Genomic DNA, 23,387 nt, shown 5'->3' with positions numbered 1-23,387 from the left:
GATACGTTAAACGAGCATCCTGTGAGGTAGGATTCACAGGATTCTGATATGGACTGGGTAATATGTTAGGAACAAAAGGATGCCACTTCGTTATTTGGGAATGAAAATTATCAATCTACTTTGCTTGAATTTCAGTGCAGCAACTCATGATGGTACTCAGTAGTTCAAGACATGCTTGATGGCATCGGGGCATGCTCCTAATGAAACGGCGGATGGTGTCCTGGGGGATCTGCTCACAGATGTGGACATGGCCATCACTGAGCTCCGTGACAGTCAGTGGTGCAACCTGGCAGTGTTGGATGGACCAAAATATAATGTCCCAGAGGTGTTCAATCGTATTTAAGTCGGGGGAGAGTGGGGGGACAGTCAATGGTATCAATGCCTTCATCCTCCAGGAACTACCTGCGCCTTCTCGCTACATGTGTCTAGCCATTGTTGTGCACCAGGAGGAAATCCAGGGCCCACTGCTCCAATACAGGGTCAGACAATGGGTCTGAAGTTTTCATCCTGATGCCTAAGAGCAGTGAGGGTGCAGTTGTCTTGCCCGTAGATGTGTGTGCGTCCTTCCAAGGATATCCCTCCCTAGACCATCACTGGCCCACCACCAAACCAGTCATACTGAATGATATTGCAATCAGCACATCGTCACATGTGCTCAGGGTGAACCTGGTCCCATTTGTGAAAAGCACAGGGCGTCTGTATTCTTTGGCAAATGCCAATTGAGCTGCACGGTGCTGGGCAGTGAGCATAGGTCCTTCCAGAGGCCATCAGGCCCTCAGGCCACCTTCATGAAGTCTGACAGTGTGGTCAGAGACATTCACAACAGCAGCCTGGAGGAGGTCATTTTGTAGGGCTCTGGCAGGGCTCCTACTGTTTGTTGTTGCACAAAGGAGCAGATACTGGTCCTGCTGCTGGGTTAAGGACCCTCTACCATCCTGCCCAGCTAGAGCAACTGTCTCCTGGAATCTCCTACATGCTCTTGAGACTTCAACTGGAGACACAGGAATCCTTCTGGCAATGGAACGTACCTGTGCAACGTAGGCTCCAGGTACTGGCTTATGCTACCAGTAGTGACACTGACCCTAGCAAAATGTGAAACTAGTGAAAAATCAGTCAAGGAGGATAAAGATGGAAAATGTATACTTTGCCACCACCTCTAAAACCATTCCTGTTTTTACAGACCTATCTCCCTTCTTCCTTTCTTGTCAAAGTTTTTGGAGAAAGTGGTCTTCAAGCAAGTCTTGGACTTACTATATCAGAACAACCTGCTAGACTCTATGCAGTCTGTTTTCAAGAGTCATTCTGCTGAAACTGCTTCTCTGTTGGTGACCGAAGCATAGTCCTCATCTAAGTTGCTAAGTCATTAGTATTCATTCTACTAGACTTATCTGCAACCTTCTATACTGTTAACCATGACATTCTCCTTTCTACACTATCTGAACTGGGATGTCTAGGAAAGCCCTTGACTGGTTTAAATCCTACCTTAAAGGGCACATGACCTCACCACAGGTGTGCCTCAGGGATCAGTATTAGGGCCCCTACTTTTCTCTATTTACACACTTCCTTGGGTGAGACCATTCCCTCCCATGAATTTGATTATCACTGCTATGCAGACGATACTAAACTTTATCTGTCTTGAGCTTTTGGTGTTTCCACCAAAGCACACCCAAGGACTGGGCGCTGAACGCACTAGCCAGTGTCCTAAAAGTGCTGGTTCACTGACTAGCATGAGCCCTAATGTGTCAGGAGGGAGCTAAACTCATAAGGTATTACGTATTTAAGTTAGCTTCATTGACAGACTTAATCATTTTATGGGATGCAAAATGTTTAACTACAATAAAACAAAATGGATATTTTCAAACAATCACTATAAGCCTTAAAAAAAACTTTAGCATATGCTAATTGGCCCCACCCACCTCAATTGAATTAGGCTGTACAGTAGGATGTGTTGGACTGGGTTATGTACTAATTATCTAACTCTAACTGGGTGTATGTACTAATTTATCTAAATCTAGGATAGAAGACAAAATAGCTAATTTCCCAAAAGGCAGCATATGTTTCTTTAAGAGAGTTGACAGACGCTAGCATCCATGGGTTTTAGCCTACTTGCTAGCATGCCAGCTTCTAGGGGGGCAAATTAAAAGGATTGAGCCCAGGCAAGTGCAGTGTTTAGTCACACAGTCGAAACTTCACACATAGACTAAACCAGAGACTTTCTAATGAGGAGACACAGCACTCAAAAAATTCTCCATAGAAATGCATGGGGTTTGTTTGTCTACGCATATCCCACCCCTTCCTCTGCAAAACGTGGACATGTGAATACATTGAACCAATCATGTGGTGTGATGTGAATACATTGAGCCAATCATATGGTGTGTTGTGAAGACATTGTGCCAATCATGTGTTGTGAACTCGCCACTGGAGCAAGATTGGTGTTGTGAAGCCTTGCGCACGCGCATTTCTGCCAAATAGGATGCCCGATGAGTGCCCAAAAAGCGTTGCGATATGGCCGCCGAGTGGAGGGACTTGCCTAAAAGGACTTTGACTCGGTGTCAGAATGGCTACTTCCAACGTGTCTGCCATTTTAATTATGCGTGATTGTCTCATTATGTATTTCATAATGGTGAAAGATGGCTGTAGACACATCATATTATGTGTTAAAAGCAGCATAGCATTATAAATGTAGAAAAAAGGGTATATTTTGGTGGCCATATTGGAAGTCAAGATAGGGGCCACTAGGGGGCGCTATGTGTTGGGGTCCATTTCGATTTTTGATCACTAGGGGTACTATACATGTACCAAGTTTCGTGCTTTCTGCAAAAACTGAACGATTCAGGTAAAAATCTGGCCTTAGCTGCTGTACTAAAAACAAAACTAAAAAAATAATTGTGCAGATCATATGTGTATGATAACACAGATAACAGATAGGCCTACCACTCAGTGTTGTGTTGTGGTTTGTAATGGAATGATAAATAGATAGATATTGATCCCCAAGGGGAAATTCAAGGGTCTCAGTAGCATACAGACATCACACACAACATGCACTTACAGCAGAAATGGTAAACATAAGTATAAACATATAACTAAACTCCACTGTACAATAAAGACAGTAGAAGATAAGAGAGATAAGAAAACTAACAAAACTAAATACTGAATACACTATATAAATTAAATGAATAAAGTCCAATGTGCTTGAGGGTGATCAAGCATAAGACGCTTGTAGTGACAGGGCCGGGACTGGTAAGGTGCTAAAGGGAGTGAGTGGCATGGTGAAGGTGCAAACAGTAGTCCAACCATAGTCCTTAGTTATGTGTGCATGGCAAGGTGCTCAAGAGAGTGAGTGTCATGGTGAAGGTGCAAAAAGTAGTCCAACATTAGTCCAACAGTGCAACAGTGTAAGAGTAAGGTCTAGAGACCAGCATAAATAGTATAAAGGAGAGTAAAGTATAATGTAGACAAGGTAAAATAAAAAACTATTTCAGTGCAAGAACAGGTTGAGGTAATAGGGTTATAGCCATTCATTCATTCAGTATTGTAGCAGAAGCCTGACCGCAGCCATTGATCATGTGTGCTAATATAGCATGAAAAACAGTGTAGCAGTAAAACAGTAGTGAAAACATTAGGCTGTGTACATTAGTAAAACAGTAGTAAAGCAGTAGTGAGCAGTCAGTACTCAAACATGGAGAGGGTGGAGAGGCAGACAGACTAACTAGAGAAGTCTATCTCTCCTCTTCCCTTTAGTGAGGCATTGAACAGTTCAATGGCCCTAGGATGACTTCCTCAGCCTTTCAGTTGTGCATGGCAGTGAGCGAAGTCTCCAGCTGATCAAGCTCTTATGGTTTTTGATAGTGCTGTAGAGCGGATGACATTCATTGTCCAAGATGTTGCTCAGTTTGTTTAGGGTCCTTTTGTCAGATATTGAAGTGATGCACTCCAGTTCAGCCCCCACTACAGAGCCAGCCTTCCTTACCAGCCTGTCAAGTCGCCCAGCATCCTTCTTCTTTGTGCTTCCTCCCCAGCATACCACTGCATAGAAGAGGGCGCTGGCCACAACAGACTGATAGATTATATATAGATTATAGAACACTGGGTGTGGTGTGGTGGTCATGTAGCCTACATTTTATTGCAATACCTCAGCGTCATTCTATGACAATTCACCTAAAATGTAGGCAAAAGGTCATTTGAAAGAATGCAAAGATTGACCCGAAAAGAATTAGCCCTGTTGTCGCTCCCAGAGTGATAGAGAAAACAAAGGCAACGTCAACAGTGTGTGTGTGTGTGTGTGTGTGTGTGTGTGTGTGATGCGACTTCATTTCCCAGCATACATTGGAATGACGAGGTACTTTGTTGTCGTCGCAGCGCGGGATAAATTTGAAGGACTAGGCATTAAAATGGCGGAGCAGGTTCAGGAAAAGTCTGCCGATAGAAGGTTTGTTTTACGATTAACCTTTAAAAAATACAGGTCAAGGAGGATGGGGTTCTTAGAATCCTATGATGACTACGGTCGTTTGCTGTTTTGCTTTTCTGGGAGCGAACACTTCTTCATCTAACGTTAGCTAACGTAGATAGCTAAAGTTAGCCATAACATCAAGTTCTAGGCCGACAACAATGATGCAAACTGTTGCTGTGGCAAACCTCTCATATCTCGAAAGTGACAGTTAGCGATCAAGTTAAATGTTAATATTAGCTGTCAAAAATGTTGTAGCCATTTATGTTCACTAAACTTTTCTTTCTCATATAGCCTCAGAAATGAGAACCATGGCCAGACCCAAAACGAGGTGAGTTAACATAGTGCTACTCATCTTTTACAGAGTAAACTGTTTGCATCTAATACGGTTATTATGATAGCAGTAATAGGCAGTGATATTAATGCATTGTTTAGGACATTATCATGTCAATAATCATGTCCGCAAGTCGCTCACCTGAGCTTTAACGTTAGAGAGACGATGAGTATGTTTCCATGCACACATTCCTATTAAGGACCATATTCTGGTTATGGCAATATTCAGTGTGGGATCATTTTGACCACATTCAGAATAAGATGTTTCCATGTGAAGCAGAAACGGAATATGGTCTCTGTCCTTGAATTTCATTCATGACCACAAAATAAGTGAATTTGGCCAAATTAGAGCCGCTATTGTTTATTGTTTATTTAGCCTTATTTTAGGCCGCTTTGATTCAGGGGTTTTCACCGGTTCTTCATCTGTCAGCAGTGCGCGAAAAACCGGCGTCTTTCAGGTTTTAATACATACATTGACCTAGTCTTCACTCAAAAAGCGCAAACTTTTCCACACTTTTCGCTGTGTTTGCAAAGTGTCAGGGCATCAAAGCAAGCTACCAAAATTCCTTGCACGAACATGTGCAGATGGAATTTTATATTCCGAAAGGGCTATTTTCCGACTAATGTGTTTTAAAAGAGGTTTTTAGTATTTCGAATATGACCTTTATTATTCGGGTTATGTCATCTGGAATAAGGTGTTTACATGACTCGTGCGCAGTCTGAATATTGTCATTATTCCCAATAAAACCGGAATATGGTGTGTATGGAAACGTAGTCAGTATTGTAGTCAAATACACTGCCAAATACAAGACTTTAGCAACAACCTAGGAAAAGGTGCGTTTTTTGTAATTTGCTTGTTTGTTTTCTTTGATCTATTAAAGTAATTTAGAAATCTAGGTTGGCACACCCTAATGCTATTATTGCTTATATTATTACCTTTACTGATTTGATTACTGAATCTTTATTTTCTATTCCAGGTGGAGTCAGAAGAGAACTCCAAGGCAACCAAAAGAAGTCTTTGTGATGATCCCAGCTCTGAGCCACCTAACAAATCTTCTCGTTCAGCATCACCCTCTAAAGAGTCCTTAGTGTCAGGGGTAGACGATGATTTAGAAGAACCAAAGGTTCCTTTGCCAGAAGACACAATTACTAAAACCAAGGAAGGTTCCGAACTGAGTCCTCGCTCAAAAAGGAAATCTTGGAGGAGGTCAACACGAAGCAGACGCTCCCTGCCCTTATTTTCTGGTGCCATTCAAAGTGAGCTTCCTTTGTTTATGTGATATTTGTTTCCAGTGTTTTGCACTATTGGGCTTAATGATTATAAAGTAATATCTTATTACCGTTGTTATTTTCTTTCTGCCTGAATTTCCCATGCCTCTTCCCTTGTAGACTTGTGTAAATCTATCAGTCCATCCTTACCAGACGAGGAGAGGCTTGAAAAATTAATGGAAGCTGCTATGAATGTGAGACTTCCCTCTTTAGCAAGCAACATTTTTACAAAGCTGATATGTGAGTTCTGTTCAAGGGCAGGAAGGGGTTAATTGAGTAACCAACGTGGACTTTGTATCTTTAGATGGCTGTGGAGAAGCTTCAGAAGACCCTTGTCACTTTGCCAGGTGCTGATGTAGAAAAGTTCCAAACACAAGGTAGGTTAGGACACTTTGGCTTTTATTCAATATCTTACAAGTAAACATGCCACCAGAATTTTAAATGTCATTGGAAGCTGTTGGTTGGACTTGGAGCACATACCTTGCTTTCTTGATATTCAGTGGAGTCCTTGAAGAATGGCTGGGCCTGTGTGGCGAAACAAATACGTGAACAAAGCCAGCTAGAAGAAAAAAGAAAAAAAAATACCAAAAGGTAATTCTCTGGATATTACAATGAAGGAGAGTATTATTTTCACAATATGATCTTGTAATAGCTTTATGCCTTTTTCATTTTCTCCCTGTGCTCCCTTTGTATCCATAGTGACCCTAATATTGAGAGAGCCTTGGAGCTGTCCAGGAATGCTATCACCAGGTAATTTTAATTTGGATAGGCTTGTCTTTGGAGAATAAATGGTTTTAAAACTAAACATCTTCTGTTAATTTGAGCTTAAAGGGGTGGTTCAGGATTTTGGACAAAGGACCTCATTTCCAAGTAAGCAAGTGTGATATTTATCAGTGGAGACCGATTTCAACACGTTTCATCCAGTCCTTCTAATTGCAGAGTTCGCAGGTGCTAGGCTAGCGCAAGTCAACGGTATGTGTTAGCCTGCCACTAAAAACAGTCTTACCCACTCCAAAGTACACCCGAGGCAAATAAATTATAACGCCAGACTATCGATGGAAATGTCTGTGTTAGTTAGTCTGTGATAGTTTTATTTCTAACATTATTCTATCCTTGCATTTCAACAATTGCATTACATTTTGAGGGACTAGTTTCTTAGCAGCGGCGGAATTATACTTGCTCCGGTTAGTAGTACTGCGGCGAAAAGTAAACAGTAAAGCACACTCCAATGGGGATACCTAGTAGTAGCCTTGGTAATATCAGTCCGCCGCTGATTTGCTTAAATGACTACTACCAACTTCAGGGAACAAAGTATAGCTATTGCAACGCGATGCGAGGGTAGTTGTATTTCTTACACTATTCTATCAACACAGACATTTACATCGATTGTCTGGAATTTGCCTCGGGTGTACTTTGGAGTGGGTAAGACTGTTTTTAGTGGCAGGGCTAACACATACCGTTGACTTGCGCTAGCCTAGCACCTGCGAACTCTGCAATTAGAAGGACTGGATGAAACGTGTTGAAAATGGTCTCCAGTGATAAATATCACACTTGCTTACTTGGAAATGAGGTCCTATGTCCAAAATCTTGAACCACCCCTTTAATGCATTATTTTGAGTATTATTATATTACCTTTTGTGCTTCAGGTTGGAAACAGAAAGTGCATTGTGGGACTCTCTCCTTGAAAAGCATCAGTCAAAAGCTGAAGAGCTGGCAAAGTGAGTAAACACTTTCAAACAATCATTGTTCTTGCCTTAGTCCCTGAACAAGTATGAGTCTCACCCACTGCTGTGCTGTTCATAACACAGGCTAATAGAGAAGGGCGAGCGTTTGCCGTTAGACCCCAGCCGCATGACCCAGTCCTCAGAGAGTGCACTGATTCAATGTAAACCAGACTACTGCAACATCCTCTCCAGACAACAGCAGCGTCTCCACACCGTGGAACTGGTGGTAAAGACCTAAATCATTTGTAATCGTTGCCACAGGGTATCCCTAAACAGTGCCTGTACAGTAATCTTCTCATGATGGCTGTTACGTTGTTATCGTTTTGTAACGGACTCAAATTGTATTTTTTCCCCCTCAGCTGGACGCCCAGTGTAAACTGTTCAAGGAACTGCTGTCTTTCCAGGAACAGTGTGAGCTACTCGTAAAGGAGATAAGCAGCAAACTTGGTAAGTTTCCAAGAGGGTAAAATTAAATCTCTTGTTTATCCTGGTAACACTTAAATCCCACTAAAAGGACAAGGTTCTATTGGAGCAAATACCCCATAGTTCAAGCTCTGTAATAGTATTACTGTAACGACCGTAATGACTCTCTTTCTAAGAATAATGCACAGCAAAGGGGTCAGTTACAGAATAAATACAATACTGTCGATTTGGAACTTTCTACTCTAATGCAGAAAGTTGTACAAGTATATTGACCCTTCTTTGCTGATCGTAAGGTTGTGGTGGTGGTTTTAATTGGTCTGCAAAATAATGTAATTATAAACAATCTAATAGCCATTGCTTGTGAGACAGGTCTACACTATTTGGGGAAAATGTCTAATTGCGATTCTCCTTAGTGATTGCTATTGCAATTTCATCATTTTGAAAGTCAAGCTTCAGTTCAATATTCTAAATGTATTCATAAATTGGGCCACTTCTTATTGGCTGATTAACACTGTCTGTCACACAAGGAGGATTACATGAATAGAAAAATCCTAGACTAGATGAGCACCATCAGTTAATTGCAGCCTTTATGATTAGCTTATTGCATTTGTTCGAGTTTTGAGTAAAAGTGGATTGATTGTGCAGCTTTACTGTGAGGATTGCTTGTCTTGGAAAGAGATCAGTAATTGTGTTGTTTTCCCCCCCCAGCTGATGAGGCTGGATTCCAGGATCTGCCTTGTCCTGTCAGAAACCTTCTTAAAGGACCTGTGGCTAGCACGTCATCTTAATGTTTCAGACTTTGAATGCTGGACCTGGACACAACAGGAATACCTGTCCACTTATGTGCTCAGTTAACCTTGAGTATTTATGTACATACACACAAGCATGTACTTGTATGGTGTAAATATCAGGCTTCTTACCAAGGCAATACTTGGAGGTGTCTCAAATTCATCTGTGCTTAAATGTCATTGAATTCAAATGTCTTAATATCAGTGACTTTGTTTAACTGCACTTTTTAAAATATTCATGTTTGTAAAGAAAAGATGTGCTGGTTTGACAAAAGTTGCAGCAAAAAGTCACCGCGTTTTGCAACATTGTTAATGTCTATAAAATACTGGCATTAGTGAAATATCAATCAGTGTCCACTAGATGGCACTACAGTCCTGTGTTTTCTTAATGTTCAGACACGTGCTGGCATACTTTGTAAATGCTTCATTGTATGTGCAAAGTGCCTGTTTTCCTATAACACCACATCACACCAATACCAGTTGTCTCTCCGAAAATATTAAAAGTGAGAAGATTGAGTGTATTCTCAAAGATTGAAAATCATGAGACCTCTTAAGAATTTTTCAATTGGTGTTTCAAAGTTGTTGCCATTTGGAATGTGTGATGTGTGGGAAACAAGGTGTGAACCTTGTGTCAACAGCTTCTCTCAGGTGTTCTACAGCAGCGATTGGATATCCTCATGTTTTTTTACTCTACTCCAGAGCTCCCTGTTCAGCGAGCACCGGGTGTCCTTTTCCAGCACTGCATCCTCCACACCCACCCCCCTCTCGTGTGTCCCCTGACCATTCACAGGGGCCTGCCCCTCCCCCACTGCCTCTTCCCCTCTCTCCTCCTCTTTTCCCTGGATTGCCGAGGCACCGAGGCAGAACGAAGCTCTGACATTGTGCCAGTGATTCACATTCATTCTCTCTCTCTCTCTCGCTCTTTCTCTCTGATCTACTCTTTATCCTGGGGTACTGCTCTCTGTTTCACCCTGCTGCTATATCCGATCACCTCTTATCTATGTCTCAGAGATGCACTGGGGTGTGTATTAGTATAGTATGTGTCTGCAGTATCTTGCAGAATGTAATACTGGTAATTGCATGCAGATAAGGTACCAGCAATTATGCAATGTATTGAAGATTACAAGAAAAAAAAGCAAAGGAGTGACTTAATAGTCTTGTGTGACTAGGTGAAATAAGTCTGAAGGTGAAATATGCGTAGGAATCAGGATATTTTGGGAATTCTGTCTAAATCATTTTGTTGTGATAGGCATCATAAATAACCAAGTTAAATTTTGTGTCTATATATTTGATATGGGGTGAATTAGAGTGTGATGAGATTGAGGTGGTGTGGGAGAAAAGTGGGGTTAAGTCTTTAGCAATGGAGGCTCCGGGGGTGGTGCAAGGCAAGGGGGATCGATTCTTATTTAGATGAAAATGAGGCAGAGCTTGTGGGCTGAGAAAATGCATCTGCCTTTAAACAACCTAGAATGGGTATGCACTCGAGACCCCTAAAGAAAAACGTTTTGATTAAAACATGTTTGCCATGATTTATTTTATTATAAGAATGACCATACAACATTAGAAGGCACAATGGTGGTCATGTGTAGGCTATAAGGCTTACAGCCACATTCACATTTAAATTTCACCTGATGCACAATACAATTTTGGTTGATCTTAAGCACCTTTTGACCTCAAACCAGATGAAAGCAGGGGACGACATGATGGAAAAGTTGTGACTTCTAGCCTACTGTATGGTCAGGGTTAGGAAGAGGGGGAAGCGTAGACTAGACTACCTGTATAACGTGAATGCCCTGCAGGTCCCACAGTTTATCTTGGAGCAGTGGTAATGACTTCAGTCCAGGGCTCGCATCCCCTATACTCTTACTTTCACTTCAGATTGATTAGTCGCAGATTGTGCTGGAGGGATGTGCCGAGCGTCAGCATAAACCTCGGCCAGTTTTGTCCCACTCCCCTCCCTACAAACCCATCATCTCACGGCTGCGGGACGCACCAGCCTGCCTCGTCCTACCGTGCATTCAGCGAGCAATACGTCAGACAGGAGCGTTTCACTCATCTCAGTGATGAAGTACCACGCGGAATCGTCCACGTCTGCAGAAAGACAAAAAAACGAACAACCTCTTATTTTTAATCTGTGCGCCTACAATAGGTTTAGGCTAGAAGTCCTGCATGTTTCTTTTTTTTATCTTAGAAACTTTGAAATGCCCTTGGCCAAAATGTTTGGCATTTACGTCAAATTACGACTTGTGAACATTTAAAAGATTTAAAGGACTGTTGGGTGAATTTAGTGATTTAAAATGAGTGCTTGCCTGAATGCAAATGTAGTCCTAATGTGAAACGTGTCCTGAAAATAATAAAAGGCTAATGTGGTTAGGCTATTCTGATTTGGGGATTGTGGATGACCTTGTTCCATTATAGTGACATTAGACATACATGGAAATTAATCCGCTGTGTTTGAGTGTGTATATGAAATCACCAGTTTTCAGTTTAGGAGAAATGTAAACATGTGAAAAATTCAATAGCCAGGTAGTTTTCACACTTTATTGTGGGTACCAAAATTGAGAATGAGTGATCCCCAATCACAGGGCTGGATAATTTGCTTGACAGCTTCAGCTCTGCAGTTAAGTTTCATATAGTTCTCACACGCAAAAGTGGACTGACGTATAATTTGGTCACTGTTCAGTATTTGTCTAACCATATCCTATAAAAACGTAGGCCTTGCATGCTATGAAAAATATGTGAAGAACTGAAGACTTGTCTGGGTTGCAAATCGGAGTAGCCTAGCCTATAAGTCATTAATAGATAGTTTTCGGAAATCTGTTAGAACTTGAAGTAAGCATAAAGGTTTCACCCATACTTGCACCATTGACCTGGGAGTTATGGACGAACGTATCCTTACCTTGCGTACAGATGTGAAATGTCATTTAAATCTCTGATAAAAAAAATCACCAACACAAGCCCCCTGGAGGTTTGGAATCGTACAACAACCGCCTCATGGACGATGACGTAGCTGTGAGTGTCGACTGAGTGCGCGAGACTACAGTAGTGTGTATGTGTGTGTGTTCCAAGGAGTGGGGAAAAGGAGACAACCACTAGCTAAAGAAAGCAAGGAGAAAGAGAGGCAAGTCAACCATAGTAAGATAGAAAAAAAGCCAACTAGCCGTGGCCGGTTGAAGGGCATGGCGAGTAGAGTTTTTAAGCTTTGTCGAGTTGGTCGTGTTTTCGTATTGTTTTTATAATTAGCCACATACCTGGTTAAATCCAGTTAAAACGCGAGGAGCAGCCTGCGACTGGCTCTGGTCCCTGTAAAGGACCCGTTGAACAGCTAGCTGGCTACATGATATTTTGTTGTCGCTAGCTTAGCTTACAGGCTCCGAGGTAGCTCCATTGCAAGAAGAAATTGTTAAAAGTAAGTGGCATCTGCATTGAGAAAATGAACTATGCTGCAAGAGGTATTTGAAATGCTTCGTTCTTTTACCACACGTCGGTTGACAGCATTGTATGTTTAATGTTGGTTGTTTCAGCGTTTTTTCAAGGGACTTGTTTCTCATTTAGCGTTAGCTACCAAACGCTATCATTTACGTTAGCTAGCTCACTTGCTTGGTATTTGGTAGCTCGCTCGCTAGCTTTATTTAGCACGACAGTGAAAAAAATGCTAGCTTGCTTGCAGGTTAACTAGTCGACTTATTTTGACCCGCTTATTCTTGTAATGCTCTATGATAATTATGAAAATACTGTGTCTGGCTATTAAATGTGTACACTACCTCAGCAGTTGGAAGTTTTGGCTAGCAGACTGAACTGTCGGGGGCAAGACACTGGTTTAATTAGCCTGTCTTACTGTCTGGTGCTTAGCTACTTTCTAGTTGCGAAAACAATGCACTGTATTGACCGAACGCACTGAGAAACAGAGGTTAGGGTTTATTCTCCTGAGTCAATTTTCTTCAACGCTTTTATTGTGCCTCTGGATTTGGTTGACCGTCTATTTGGCAACCGCTTTTATTGATATGCCTTTGTCCCTAGTGATATTTAGCCTCTTTAAAATTATTGCTGCTTTAACTGAAAAAAAGCTGCGGTCTGAACCAGCTCCCCTTTTGGGTGCATGTGGTATTATCTCTACGTGCAAGCCAGTAACATTCATTGCCAGTATCTTCATTGTTGTTGGTATTAGTCAAACCAATGTAACCCAAGCTTTGATAATGTTGCACACTAGAGTTTTCCTTTTTTCCCAAGGTTAATTCTGAATACCATTATCTAATCGTGTGACATCGTCCATTGTTATTCAAGATATTTTATATTGTTAGCTGACTATCTTTTTTTATCCGGTTGTGGGGAAAAGACTTCTGTGGAAGTATGGATGATCAGACCCGGATGCTGGCGGGTCTGGGAGCACTCGGCGGATTAACACCAGCCGACGTTGGCGACCCTGACTCGGTTCGGAAGCAACAATCCCTCGGTCAGCCTCAGCAGGACATTGGGGATATTCTTCAACAAATAATGGCCATCACAGACGAGAGCCTGGATGAAGCTCAGGCAAGGTAAGGCGTTTTGGTGGCAGTGGGTTGTGGAGACTTATTAAAACGGTCTAAAATCCTTACAATGTTCAATGATTTCACACAAATTAATGTAACTTTACATGGTTATGCATGGGTGTAGGCAAACTCATTCTGACAGATGGAAGAGTTAACTTGCCTCGTTTGTTGTGTGTTTATAGGTTTTAAAACTATATCTTATTTGATGCGGTGTGGTGTAGTACTTGCTTTTATTTGCTAAATTCTTCTGTATGCATCAGATTGTTAGGGTGTAATTAAAAAATCTAAACACAACTTGTTCAAACTCTTAATAAACTAAGCGAAATAAACAGGTAGGCTACATAAATGTAGTCTTAAGGTTGTGACTCCAGCAGTTTGATATGCTTTGGTATAGTGGGTTTGCTTTTAGTGGAGCAAATGGTTAAATTAATATTTATTTGGATGTTCACTAATGAGAGATGTTACTGAAGTTCGTAAATAAAGCTTAGAGTCTGAATCCCCTTTTTATGGATGTAATGGCAATACTGTTTGAGAACTGGTTGTGTCCTGTTTGTTCTGTTTGTTTATCTAAGGAGTGAAGTGTTAAAGTGATGTTTAAGAACATTTTTTAGTTTGTCATAGATATAGCCATGTGCCAGTGGTGTAGTTGTCACACTGAGAGCATGCCTTTTCAAGCCATTTGGTGTTGGCGTTGGCCAAATTGCGAGCTTCAGTAGATGAATGAATTAGATTAATCTGCTACCTTGTCATTAGCATAGATAATCAGGGAGGTCTTAATTAAGTCATCGCCGTCGTGCCGAGACGGCTTTCAAATTTAAATGGATGTTTAGCAACCTAGCGTTGCTGGTGCGCGATATGATCAGGCCTAAGAACTGTTTGTGTGACACAAGATCTAAATCAACTGACACTGTTTGCTTAATTCGAGTTTATTAGGGGGTTATTTTGTCTGTTTGTTTTGCACGTACCCGTACATAAAATAACAAATACAGGCAATAGTCAACGGCGTGCTCACTACACGCAGAGCTGTCAGTGCATCACAACGGAATATTCATGCGGTATGGTTGTATATGAGCTATGGAAAGGTCATCTGAAATTGAAGCTGGGGGAATTCGCACAGAAGCCGCTTTATAATGTGAGGCTGTGGCCACTCTGCGATGTGTCATTAGCTTGTGATTTTCCACCAAACCATTTGGCCACCTCGTTCTCTTAATTAATTCACTCTTCTTTCACCCCCTCCCTCCCTGGTGTTCATCCTTTTCATTGTATGCAGGGTGCAATCAATTCTCCTATAATGTGTACGCGAACGCAGCTGTCCACAAATCGAGTTTCTATTAATGAGATGGGGGCGGGCGCTTCATAGACAGGTTATGAAGGCAAAGGTATTGCCTTAGCATTTAATGATAGGCTGGAATTTTCTTGTCATTTTTTGTCTTTTTCCCGAAGTCTACACGGATATCTAGACACATTTACTCAAGTACTGTGTGTTTATATCTATCTATCTATCTATATATATATATATATATATATATATATATATATATATATATATATATATATATATATATATATATATATTCTTTTTGAATGGGGTTTGGACATTGTTATCATATATTTTCTTTTATTGTGTTATTGTATCCAGCAGAGAGTGGTTTGTTATTCATTCACACTGTATACTATTATTTAAAACAAAAAACATGCATACAAGATCAAGTCTGTCTGATAGTTGTTTGGCCATTCATTATTTACAAGCATTTATGCAGGAGGCAACACTAGTTAAAAGTAAAAAAATTAAATAAACATTGTAAAGAACTACATGTGGTTATGTTTATAGATGTTCTGAGAATAGAGGCAAATCCACTTAAGGCCAGCCTAATAACTGTCAGTCCTCAAGACTTTCAACATTGCTGCCACCCCCTTCAATGCCTTCTTACAAATCTGTCATGGGATTAGTTAGTGTGTCATTCATAGGATTAGACCATATGTAATTCATGCATGTAAACATGGCTTGGCCTTGCAGTCTGCTTTGTTTCTTAGACTGTCTTAGGCCCTCTCTGGACAGCTTGGTCTGGCAAAGTCATGAGAACCAGTCAGCTGAGAGACAGTCTGCTGGGGTTCATCTAGGGTCACATAGGATCTTTTTAAAAAGTCCTCTCATTGACAGGAACTGTTGTTCCGTATTGGATTTGCCACAAAACTGGGCATAATTTCACCTCACTCACACCTGGGGAGTAATATAGTGTCTGCTTTTGATGACTCCCTTGGTATGTTCGCTGCCATTTACAGAAAGCTCAGTAGCCTGTACAACTCTACCTCAGTAAAGGCAGTTTCTGAAACAGGCGTATTCTTTAAGTAAATGTATCAGGAAAGTGCAATAGTTTATGTTTAATAGACATGAAGACAAGCAAAAACTGACCATGTGTATTGAAACAGAACTGGTCATCAAACAAATCAATTCAAATCAGAATAAAAGATTGTTAACTGGCAACCTTTATTCTCACTGGAAAACAAATAATGAGCAGTTGGGCTTGTTTAGTTCCTCATGAATTATTTCCTGCTTTCATGCAAAGCACCCCCCCCCCCCCCCCCCCCCCCCCCTTTCAGCCTCCAAGTGTATGAACTCAAGGCAGGCAAATGTGTTAGCAATTTCAGAAGCTTACCGCCACATGCAGAACAGATGTGAGCATTCAAGTGCTCCTCATCCGCTCTTTTGGATTCCTCTCCGGGCCTGAGCATAGCAGTCCCCTCACCCCTCACCCTGTCCCCTCCCCCATCCCCAATGTCGAGCAGTGATGCCAGGTACTGTTTGGGTGGCTCCGGGCGATACCAGCACAGCTGGTGCTGCCAGCCGGGCCCCCCCCCCCCATCTCTTACCCTGTTGCCCTGTGTCCAGATGCTGGCCAGAGGAGGCTTCGGCGCAGTGGGGCGGAACTGACGACCCCACTGAGGGAGGTGGAGCTGGGAGGGGCACGGCGGGGGGTGCCCTGCCGCTCAACTTCCAGCACAGGTCAGTACAGGACCGCATGAGCACCCCCGTCTCGTCTCCCACCACCTCCTCCTCCCCCCCCTGATCATACCTCCATACCCCGCAGGCAGTCTGATCACTTGCTCTCAGTGCAGTGAGAAAACAGGACTGCTGAACCGAACCGAACATATAGCCTATAGAATGCATTTCGTCACTTGCACACACAAGGCTGCAGGACATGTACCAGTAATATGAATGTCTTCAGGCATGGTCCATTTCACTCCGTTTTGGACTATCAGCAGTGGGGTTGCAGGGGCAAGGTCGATTTGTGTCGTTACTGTATTGTCTCTTCACGTTTCTATCTGACACACAAGTGTTCGATGGCGGCCTTGGTTACTGTTGTCATGTCTTATGGATTATTGCGGAGAATCCCATAGGAATGCCATATGAATGTCAGAACTCATTGGATGTTAATTCACATTGATTTGGTGATTGTGAGTAGTAAAAATAAAAGATGGGAAGGGGTGTAAATTTTTTTTTAAATCCTTTTTTATAAACTAATAGTTGTCTTACTGCTTAGCTTTGCAGGGTGAAGAATAAGTAGGCTAATAGACATGTCTATCTGTAGTCTCACTTAAAGAAACGGATATAACACTAGTTAGAATGTTTGGCGAAAGTGCTTGAACTCAGCCAGTATGCACAGTCTTCGCTCTGTTGTAATGATTGGTTAGTTGATAATGTTGAGGGTTAGGAGATTGATGCAACTTTTATGTAGCCCGGGTGAAAAATCTTAGATTGCAATCTCAATTAAGCTTAATCAATCTCTGATTAATCAAGCAAGCAGTGGGGTTAACATTTAAAAAGTTGCTCAATAGCTGCTTTGGCTGTAACATAAGTATTAATTATGTAACTGAGTTATTAACTGTGTTGCAGTTCAGTTATTCATGTATTGTTTAATTTCTCTAGTTGAACTTTCTGCATCATTTTTGTTTGTTACCTTTACAACATTCCTTCTGTAAAAATGTATTGGATCTCTCCATGACACTTCTGTTGCCTCTGGGTTGCCTCTAACAAAGATAGGCTGAGAGTTTGTGTGACCATGACCGTTGCTAAGGCAATTTCTGGTTGGTTAATTGTAATTTATTGGTGAAGTTTCACCATTGGTCAGTTGAGAGTGTAGATAAGTAGAGTGCATAGGTGTTGAAATAATGAACATAGGTTTATTACAATGGTTCCCATTTAACACATTCATTTGTTCTTTTTTTCTGTATTGTGTAAAGAATTGGACTGCAATTCAGCCTTTTTATTTTGTTATTGTATATGAACACATTTATTTGTGTGACTTTCTTTTTATGTGACTTGACTTTTTTATATCATTAGGGCTAATTCTGTTAAATAAAAAAAGGTCAGTGATTTTTTTTGGGTCTGTTTGGAGCTGTCATGCAAAGCTGTAGTGGGTGGGACCATAATTACAAAGCTTGGTTTTGGGGTGGCTGTGGCTAGAGGGTATGAGCCATGATGTTTATGGGCCCCGTCCTCACCAGAGGCCAGCGGAGTTTAGATGGCATCCGACCTTAACAATGCTGCAAGTTTCCTCAAGTGCTCTTAATTGTGCCTGTGTCAAGATCAGAAAATGGAAACCACTTAACACAGTGTCTAACTGCAAACATTAATCGAATATGAATATTTGAAAAATCTGCCTTAGACCTCGGAAAATGACTCCAATGTTGGAGCTTTGTCTGAACTACAACCAGTCTGACATTAGTTCTAGCAGTTTAGATATACAGTAGACTTTGGGGTGTTTTAAGAGAAAGCACAAAATGCACTTCTGGGTGCATTATGCATGTAGTGGTGTTGGCCACTGATGCTTTTATCTGAAAACAACCTCCTCATTCCCTAGTCTACAGCAGAACCAAGGGCCAAAATTGGAATAGCCAAGTCCAGCCGCTCCTGAATAAAACCGCTGTAGGTCTGCCAGGTGCTGTCGTACCACATGAGTGGAAAAGTGACATTTTCGGCAGCAACCAAACACACACTGACATTATCACTCATGTCTAGAAGGTTACCGGTCTCAGGAAGAAGAAAAAAAAAAGTAGATGTAAGAAGAGGGTCTGTTGTCAGGCTGCCTTTTGCTTTTAAAGACGTGTGCTGTGATATTTTTTTGAGGGGGGTTTTGAAGTGCGGTGTCATTGAGCATTCAGCACAAACTCAGCTGAAGATTTGTGGAGATCATTCTCAGTTCCTCCTGTCGTCACTCCTCCAGCACTGACTGACAGAGAGCACCAGGCTGGGGACAACACCGACGGAACGATATGCTGCCAAGGCAAGCGCACAGAATCTGGCTCGGCTCTTAAGGTGCACTTCAGACATCTAATGAACAGCTTTTTCTCTCAGTTTGCCACTGCCAATTCCAGATGGCAAAAATTGCAGAGGAAAAAATTTCTAAAATATTAATGAAAGTTACTTTTTTTTTTTTTTTTACTCTTTCTGACAGACCATAACAATAGGGAAGTGTTGGAAAGTTTCAGTTTTAAACTGTTGAGGTGAAACCCTTTCTCAGTAAATTCCAATTGTGCCTATTAGTTGTCTACATGGCACAGACCGGTAGCTCTTCATTATGAGGCTAAGTCTTTGGCCTCAGGATAGATTTGTGAAGAAAATAAACTTTCAAACCAAGGGGTGGAAAAGAGAATTATATTTATCTGAAGACGCTTGTTTATTTAAGAAGTATTTTTATTTAACATCTTAAAATATCACTCGCATCTTGTCAAAAAGGATTGGAAGTCTCTGGAACACTTAATGGGTTGGCAGATATATTAAAACGGGCACAAATAACTATTGTCTATAGAGCCAATGTGAAATATGTATTGCAGCATCAACACAACCTAGTAATGCATGACTGTGATTGGTACATATATGATTGTCACAGCATTGACATCATATCTTAAATGGAGAAAACGTTGTGATTGGTGTTGTTTTTTATTGTATGAGTATGCACTCTCTGAGTGAATGCCAAACTTGCCATCAGTCAGGTTTGGCATGGAAAAAGAAATGCATTTTTTTCCCACCCCCTCTGGAGGTAGTCTGTACAATCCTGCGAATGTCATCAGCATAATTCATTTGCAATGTTGTTTTCATGTAGTGGCAGTCCTCCTATCTGTGGCATCACTCAGGTTTTTGTGTCTGGTCTGCCAGGTGGGGGGAGGGGCGGTGAGAGGGTACTTTACCAGAGCTTCTCCCTCAAGACAAATTAAGCGCATGCTTCATTTAACAGCTCATTTAGTTGTGGTGAATGAGAGAGTGCAAATATGGAGCCATGCAGGTCTTGCTTATTTTTGGGTATAAATCTGAAGAGGCACATAATGTTTCATTCCTTTGCGATGAGCTAGGAATGCTCTGGGTTGTTTGGCAGGCCTGTAGATGCCTGCTAAGAAAAGAAGTCCAAGAGTAATTTCGTAAGAGCTGTCGGTTGGTCCAAAAGGATTTGCCTCAATTGTGATCACAGCAATAAGGGATTGTGGGAGTCACTGTGGTATTTAAGTCCCTGTGTGTCTTGATTCTGTCCATGACTCATTAAAGGGACATGCAAGAGCTCCAGCCAAATACCAAGCTGTCCTGTGCAGTTTGAAGTTTGTGGGCCTCAGAATTGTATGTGTTGGTCCGAGATGCTCTACACACACCACACACACACGCACACAAAAAGTAAAAAAAAAACACAAGCCATATGGGTTACATGGAAGGATCATGTGGGAAGTGAGGTTTCTGATTGTGTTCGAGTGTGTTCATAGGTTCGCTATTAACATGCTCTCTCTCTCTCTCTTCTGTCTGTCTGTCGTAGGAAACATGCTCTGAACTGCCACAGGATGAAGCCGGCCCTCTTCAGCGTCCTGTGCGAGATCAAAGAGAAGACTGGTGAGTCGCTCACGCATTCCCTTAAAGATGTCCGAGGCCGTCATGGCAACATTTGGCCAACTGAATCAGACCCCCAGATACATTGGTCCTCAGAGATCTGCCCGGCTGCTGCTCTGATTGGGTATTGATTCCTCAAGGTCTGGTATTGATGAGGTATTGATCGTATCGAGTGGCGAATGGTTTCAGCTGCAGCTGGTAGAATGAGAGCAAGGGCTGAATTAGTTTAGCGTTGGCCTGTTGGTGCCCTTCTTGGCCCATCACCATTGTCTTGTTGGGGGCTCTCTCCACTGAGCCCCGAGCGTGTTGGACCTGTCTGGATGAGGATTTGCCTCGTTAAAAGTATTGAGTTGTTTGAGGACGCTGGTCTTGCTCGCGTGTTTGCTTACTGGCACGCTTTGCGCTGATTCAATGTTTGCTCTCAAGCTTAGCATTACATACTGTAGAAAATCCCTTTCCAATAAGCTGTCAGCTTGAGCCATCTTGTTAGCCACTCTGCATCATTAGCCGGCCAATCATTTGCCATACCGCCCATTCCCTCCCCTTCTTTCTTTCACAGAGCACGAATGACAGCACATTTCAAAGGCACTGAATATTGGTCCTTGACACGTGCTATATAATTTGTCTACGTGTGAATTTCTGTATGTCCCCATCTCTCTGCTCGCTGCAAAACCCCCAACCTCACTACGCGTTTCGGCCAAGCTGGCCTCATCAGAGCAATTCTCTGATGAAGGCCAGCTCGGCCGAAACGCGTAGACATGTTTAAGTAGCCAAATAGAAAATATTTTTTTTTTACATGCATTCTTCTTGAGTGCCTCGGATTTGTCTTTTTTCACTAAATCTGGAATCCCTGCACCAAAAAGGACCTACACCCTGCAGCACTCCAAACAGACCTGTTTTTCTGACCACCGACCTCACGTTGAATTACAGTGTTTAAGTGATGCACTTCAGCGCGCTCATTGACATCCCCGTCAATACCCGCAGTTTTTGCCATCCCCCTAATTGGAAGCAAGAAAAGGATAGAAAGGGGAAGGGGAGGGCTTGTGCTTGCCCCTGTTGCTGTGGTAACCCCTCCTGTCTTATTTACCTAATATCATTCACTTTGATTTTCACATTTAGCCCTGGTAGGGTAGGGGCCTTGGAGAGTTGCGGATGCCGGCGCAGGGTAGTGAGTGATGAGTCAGAGAGGGCTTCTCCCTCCCCCGTGGAAGAAGGCGCTGAATCAGTGCAACCTCCACGTGGCAGTGGCCTTGGTGTTGCAGGCAGCCTTTAGTATTCAACCCCCTGAGCAGAAAAATCTGCCGGTAAATATCAGTCGTAATGAAGGCCAAATGCTCTCGTGTTACGCTACTCTCAAAAACCAGCCCACCAGGCCTATGCGATTGCCAAGTGCTGCGTGTGTGTTTTGGCTTATTCCTGCCTGTAACTTTAAGAACTCCCGCTGTGTTTATCCTGTGCCCCTGGAATGTGAATTAAGGGAGGCTTCCTCTTTTACAGACGATTATGGAGGCGGTTGTTGGCGGTGCACACATCTCCATAGATTTGGCGTAGCCTTGCTCTATTGCATGCTTGTCTTATTACTCTCTCTCTCTCTCTCACTCAAACACACACACACTGATAGATATGCACTCTTACACCCTGATCCTCTCTCTTTCTCTCTTCTTGTCCATCTCTCTCTCTCTCTCTCTCTCTCTCTCTCTCTCTCTCTCTCTCAATCTCTCTCTCTCTCTCTCTCTCTCTCTCTCTCTCTCTCAAACACACACACACTGATAGATATGCACTCTTACACCCTGATCCTCTCTCTCTCTCTCTCTCTTCTCTCTCTTACTCACTCTCACACACACATGCATACATTCATACACGAAACAGCAGGGATAAAAGCAAACTTAAGCTCGGGTCTATTCCTGCTGCTGGAGTCTTGTCCTCTCCCCCTCCTCCTCCTCCCCCTGCCTCTCCCCCTCTCCCATTCTTGAAAGAGAAGACTTGCTCTGAACTCGGGCTTTTGATATGGTAATGGAGGATTGGGGAGGGAGGGGGGTTACACAGGGTTGTGGGGGAGGGGGACGCTGAATTCCTCAGAGTGCTGCAGTTGGGTAGATTGTTTTTATTGTTAAGGAAATTTTCTACTCAAGTGCAAGTCCCCTGACTGCAAGCTGGCTTTGTGCTTTTTTTTTCCTACCCCCTCTCCTCTCACATTTGGAGCTACTGTTAAACATGGCCCTCATAGTGTGGAGTTAAAAGTTAATGAAACAAACGAATATGAGGGAATCAAGACACTGTGGCTCGGAAATTAAAGCACCATCTTGTTCTGTTCTTGTAAGCTCATCTCCATCTCCCCCTGTTTGGGTTCACACTCAAATTGGCTACTCGTATAATAGACTGAAACTCTCTGCCAAAGCTTTAAACAATACTTAGCCTGTTGGGTCCATCTGCTTTATGTAATGCTTGTTTCTGTCTTTTTTTTCCCCCTCCCCTTGCTAGTCTGTTTTCTGTCCTTATTTTCCCCATTCTGCCGATGCTGTTTAATCAATGCTTTCTCTTGAAGCTCTTTCCTTCAATTTCGTCGTTCCACCGGTCATCATACACAGCATTGTCAACCATCTGTCACTTCAAATTTGGCTCCTTGTCTTGGTTAAGGCTATTTGCTCACTTTGTATTCATATTAACCATTTTCATATAGTTTGCCACGTGACCCAGTGAATGTGGCTAGTCCTGTCTGTGTGTGAATGACTGACAGTATTTTATGACCACACGCCATTCAGACAGAGAATGAGCTGGTCGGCTGTTGGTCGGCGGCTTTCTTTTGTTTGTGTAATCCTCAGTGGAACTGCGCACACTGCTGTTGCCGTAGTCTGACTCTGCCTCCGCGGCTGCTGCTTGATTTGAAACCGGTTCAGACAGCCTGGCAATGGTTTGGATGGATCTTTCGGAAAGTTTTGTCTAAACAGTCCTCGGAGATTTTCCTTCACACAGTCACAGAAAATGAGTCCTCTAAGATAAGAA

General features: G+C 42.3%; 2 protein-coding genes across 10 annotated transcripts in view; both read left to right on the top strand.

Annotated features, from left to right (window-relative positions):
- The first annotated feature begins 4,277 nt into the window (after positions 1 to 4,277).
- dsn1 (DSN1 component of MIS12 kinetochore complex) lies at positions 4,278 to 9,522 on the top strand. Its single transcript, XM_076266425.1, has 11 exons — positions 4,278 to 4,429; positions 4,742 to 4,778; positions 5,758 to 6,037; positions 6,170 to 6,243; positions 6,354 to 6,426; positions 6,550 to 6,640; positions 6,749 to 6,799; positions 7,696 to 7,767; positions 7,858 to 7,999; positions 8,133 to 8,220; positions 8,905 to 9,522. The coding sequence occupies exons 1-11, from the start codon at positions 4,302 to 4,304 to the stop codon at positions 8,982 to 8,984; spliced, it is 1,116 nt and encodes a 371-aa protein (XP_076122540.1). The 5' UTR covers positions 4,278 to 4,301; the 3' UTR covers positions 8,985 to 9,522.
- Positions 9,523 to 12,021: 2,499 nt separating this feature from the next.
- Positions 12,022 to 23,387, top strand: part of pbx4 (pre-B-cell leukemia transcription factor 4) — a 35,744-nt gene continuing 24,378 nt past the window's right edge. For 2 of the 9 annotated variants that reach the window (XM_076266419.1, XM_076266412.1), the window contains exons 1-4: positions 12,044 to 12,436; positions 13,321 to 13,519; positions 16,404 to 16,517; positions 20,314 to 20,387. In XM_076266419.1, the coding sequence (XP_076122534.1) occupies positions 12,418 to 12,436; positions 13,321 to 13,519; positions 16,404 to 16,517; positions 20,314 to 20,387 (406 nt within the window). In that variant the 5' untranslated portion in view covers positions 12,044 to 12,417. Of the gene's footprint in view, positions 12,437 to 13,320; positions 13,520 to 16,403; positions 16,518 to 20,313; positions 20,388 to 23,387 lie in introns of all 9 variants that reach the window. The other 7 variants (XM_076266417.1, XM_076266421.1, XM_076266415.1 and 4 more) reach the window with 6 other exon arrangements.

The sequence above is a fragment of the Alosa pseudoharengus genome, unplaced genomic scaffold, assembly GCF_046254945.1.
Source record: "Alosa pseudoharengus isolate Yale_2024_CS ecotype anadromous, Long Island Sound unplaced genomic scaffold, YU_APseudo_1.1 YU_APseudo_1.1_scf_4, whole genome shotgun sequence".
In the NCBI taxonomy this organism is placed as follows: domain Eukaryota; kingdom Metazoa; phylum Chordata; class Actinopteri; order Clupeiformes; family Clupeidae; genus Alosa; species Alosa pseudoharengus.
The sequence above is the reverse complement of the archived record's forward strand: the minus strand, read 5'-3'. Positions and strand labels throughout refer to the sequence as shown.

Excerpts from the sequence above, each read along its gene's own strand:
- dsn1 (XM_076266425.1), top strand. The coding sequence starts at position 4,302 with ATGCGACTTCATTTCCCAGCATACATTGGAATGACGAGGTACTTTGTT. Across the intron at positions 6,038-6,169 it reads ATTTTCTGGTGCCATTCAAA|ACTTGTGTAAATCTATCAGT; the intron begins GTGAGCTTCCTT and ends CTTCCCTTGTAG. Across the intron at positions 8,221-8,904 it reads GGAGATAAGCAGCAAACTTG|CTGATGAGGCTGGATTCCAG; the intron begins GTAAGTTTCCAA and ends TTCCCCCCCCAG.